Consider the following 3973-nt stretch of genomic DNA (forward strand, 5'->3'; position numbering starts at 1 on the left):
CTTGTGCAACTTTTAGATCATATTAACACTAATTGACAGCGAAGTCCTGGGCCATTGAAGTTGTGAACTATTCAAATAGGAATTTCAAGAAAACAGCTCATTACAGTGTGAGTATTCTTTATTTTTCTCCATTGAATTATCAGGATTACTATCGAGACCCTGAGATTCTCAGGCATGAATCCTCGTAAAGTTATGGCACTCTGCTCAGAATTGCAAATCACTCCTTATAGAGGCAGCGTGGATGATAATTTCAAAAGGCTGTTGAAGGAGATGCTGGAGGTAAATTCTTAGGAGCAAACCAGAACTACTAACACCAGATGGTCCAAGTGTAGATTGGTTAATCCACCGTTAACTTGTATATTGTGGGAAGGTTAAAACTTATGCAGATGATGTCTTAAACAGCTGAGCTCCATTTTTTTAATCTTGATTGATTGCAAGATGTTTGAGTAAATTGAATTTTTTTGCTACATTTGGCTATCATAGTTTAGTTTCCTTCAATTGTTCCATCGTATACCCACTCAGAACTGGACAGGAAGAAATGATATTCATGTGATTACCCCTTATTTGTTTGGGATTGAGTTGGTCACTTGGTTGAGTTGGAAGAGACAAAAAAAGGCCAACATAGAACTGAAGAAACTGAAGAAAATAGTACAGCAGACAGCAGAAATGCTATCGATTAAAGAGGTTGGTGTTGCAGCTGCATCCCAAATTATAAACTTCAGAAAGCAGGGAATGAAATAACACGACAGGCTGCGTCAATTATATAGAAGTAAATCCTTGAAGGGAATGCATGCTTTTCCTTGATTACAGCCCTTCAGTAAAAGAAACTCCAGTGGATCCAAGCCACGCTCCTCCTTGTATCAGCTCTGCCACAGTGAATTGCTTGGCCTCATTTGGATCTGTAATGACATGATATCCAGGCCAATTCACTCTCATGCTAACACCTGCACCTAGCCCTCTATTTGCGTACTCGCCATAATACAATGTTGTTAATGCAAATTCCTTATCCCATTCTGCCCAGCCAGTTGGATCAATATGTCCACCAATTTTAGATTGCATAACGACAGTCCTTGAGTACTGTTTCCATGGCCTTCCAAGATATGTAGGGAATTTATTCTGCTCAGATTCAAGATCAGAGCTTGCAACAATGTCACAGTTCTGGATTGAAATCCCAGTATTTTGATTTGGGTCTATCCTTCCTTGTGCTGTGACCATGTTCTTCTGGTTTGCCATAGGCTTCCTTGAGATAATTTGGCAGTTCTGGAGTACAACAGCTCCATTACCGAAGATGAAATCAATGGTTCCAATTATGGAGCAATCTCTGTAGAACTGTCTGTAGTTATGTGTATAGAGGGTGTCTTGGTAGGCATCGATGCGGCAACGGTTGATGACAGATTGATCAGCACTGACTCGGAGAGCCACAGCTTGGTGCTTCTCTGGTCCTGCTGTGTTTTGGATCCAGATGTCCTGCAATATGAATCCATCACCTGCAACAGCTGAAACGTGGAAAAAAAAATTCAAATAATGTCTAGCTTATACCAAAAAAATAAAAAAAAGAAGAAGAAATTGCAGCGATTATCAACATTTTCTCAGCTGAAAGCATAAAGAGAAGTAGCTTCTACCTGGATCATGTGCAGTATAGTTGCTTAGTTAAAGAAATGTTTTTGGAATCTTGGTGATTCTTAATGCTTAACTATAGTGGTTCTTAATCAAAATCTTAAAAAACCAAAAGAGAAGCAAAAGACTATAGTCGGAAAGTAGAGAATTGTTACCAAGAGTGGCAGATCTGAAGGTTGTAGATCCATCCACAACATTGAGGTTACCAGTTAAGATGGTGAAATCCATACCATCACCAACAATCATAACATTTTTCTTCTTCTTCCCAACTTCAACATTCTCTTTATAAATCCCACTCTTTACATGTATCACATACCGGCTTTTACTTTTATCTGGGACTGAGTTCACAGCTTCTTGAATAGTGGTGTAGTCCCCACTCCCATCTTGTGCTACTATCACATTGGCCTCAACATTGCTTACTGAACTTTCCAATAGTTTGCGGTCCCTTCCCAAGATCCATGATGGAAAACCCCCATTTAATGGCTGAACGAGATCAGTATCAGAGGCTGAAAGACTAGAAACAGTAGCCAGAGAGGTTCTCATCCTTGAGATCAAATCTTGGAGTAATTTTTTCATTGATGGTTGGTCTATTGTGTCAACGCCATCCAAGCATGTAACATGGTTAGTGAGTACACCACTTAGCCAAGTATTTGCATCACTAGCATCAGACTGGCTGCCCCAGTTGCCCAGAGCTGATAATGTATCAGTAACACGGTCAATGGACATATCCATAAGCTCCACACAATCAGCTAGAGCTGCTTGATGTTTATGGTCATTGATCTTGCTATTTACAGCATTGGCAGCTGCCTTTGCCATTCTCATTTGCGAGAGAGATTTTACCAAGAAAGTTTTTAGGAGGCCAACGCCATTAGATTCTTGAACTCCTTCAGTGGAGACAGCTTCAGATAGTATTGATAAACATTCTTGGGGATCATGGGCTTGGTTACATATTTGTGGAGTTGATGGACTAGATTGACTAACTTTGATGAAATGGGATGCAAGAAAAACACTAGACAATATGACTGCAAACAGAGAAATGGAAAAGATAAAGATCTTGACGTGGGATTTAGTGTTATTGGTAGTGTTTAGAAGTGGGTGATGGGCAGAAGAAGCCATGATGAGGTATGTGCGTTTGGTTCTCTGCTTGTGTTGATCTCATGTGCTTTATAATGGTGGAAGACCCTTCAAGCATAACATTCGCCGTATCTAATGCCAATCATGTCGCATCCAAGGGGCTAATTTTCATTTCTTTCCTTTATTATTATAATTTTTTTTAACAACGCCATGTATTCCAGTTCAACGTCCTTGGAAATTTTATTGCACCGACATGCTCTGTCGTTTTCCTTGTTAAGAAGAAAGAAAGGGAAAAAGAACAGAACGTTTAGCTACAGCACCAGATAATTGCCGCGTGATGGGGGTCGGATTAAAGCTTTTCTGGATATAAAAACATATTCAAGTGTCCTTAATGTATATTTTAATAGAAAAAAATTACATAAGAATTGATTTGATGTCACCTAATTAATTTTATAGATTTAAAAGTAATATAAAAAAATATAATTTAACTAAAAAAATTTAAAATATTTTTTTAAAGTATTGAAACGATAACATATTAGATCGACTTAGATTAACTCGGGTTAATTTATCAAAGTTGTTATCTAGGTTATAAAACCCTAATAACCATGTAGAAAGCAAATAAAAAATTTTATTTAGTCTAATTTTTAATTAATCTAATATTAAAAATAAAATCAAATAAAAAATAATTAAAATAATAAATTAAGTCAACTTTAATTAACTTATTAAACTTACATGACGAGACTAAAATAACTTCAAAGAAAACAAAGCAAATTAAAAATCCAATATTGATGAGTTGTTCATGTATATTTTGATAGATTTCTCTTATAATATTTGCAATTTTTTTAATAATCTACTAAATTGTATGAAATGACAAATTACATATTTAATTTTTTTGAGTTTGTTGTTATTGTAAATTTGAATTTAAATGGTTTTTGGCTTTTTTTTAAGAACTTTTGCCACTTTTTCTATAAGATAAATTGAATAAATATTGTATAAGATTTTAATTTTTTACGCAAATAAGCTTTAAATAAATGGATTAGCATTTTAAAGTCAAAGGTACACATAATTCGAACTTCTCAATGCAATCAATGGTTAAAACATTCGCCATAGCCATCCCTTGACAAAAAATAAAAATTGGGTTTTAAACTATTTATTTTATATAAAAACATTGTAACAAAGCATTACGAAACATCGCTATAATCGAAGTTAAAGCCACGACATCCACATTTAACATCGCCAACCACATCAGAAGCTTCTTTTTTTTTTTTTATTTATTAACGTG

At 35.6% G+C, this 3973-nt stretch overlaps 1 protein-coding gene across 1 annotated transcript; it reads right to left on the reverse strand.

The window, feature by feature from the left end:
• Positions 1-550: 550 nt before the first annotated feature.
• Positions 551-2805, reverse strand: LOC105120153 (pectinesterase-like). Its single transcript, XM_011018345.1, has 2 exons — positions 1773-2805; positions 551-1496 (listed from the first exon to the last, which is right to left on the reverse strand). The coding sequence occupies exons 1-2, from the start codon at positions 2731-2733 to the stop codon at positions 805-807; spliced, it is 1653 nt and encodes a 550-aa protein (XP_011016647.1). The 5' UTR covers positions 2734-2805; the 3' UTR covers positions 551-804.
• Positions 2806-3973: the final 1168 nt, after the last annotated feature.

This window comes from Populus euphratica, unplaced genomic scaffold (assembly GCF_000495115.2).
Source record: "Populus euphratica unplaced genomic scaffold, PopEup_1.0 scaffold5132.1, whole genome shotgun sequence".
In the NCBI taxonomy this organism is placed as follows: domain Eukaryota; kingdom Viridiplantae; phylum Streptophyta; class Magnoliopsida; order Malpighiales; family Salicaceae; genus Populus; species Populus euphratica.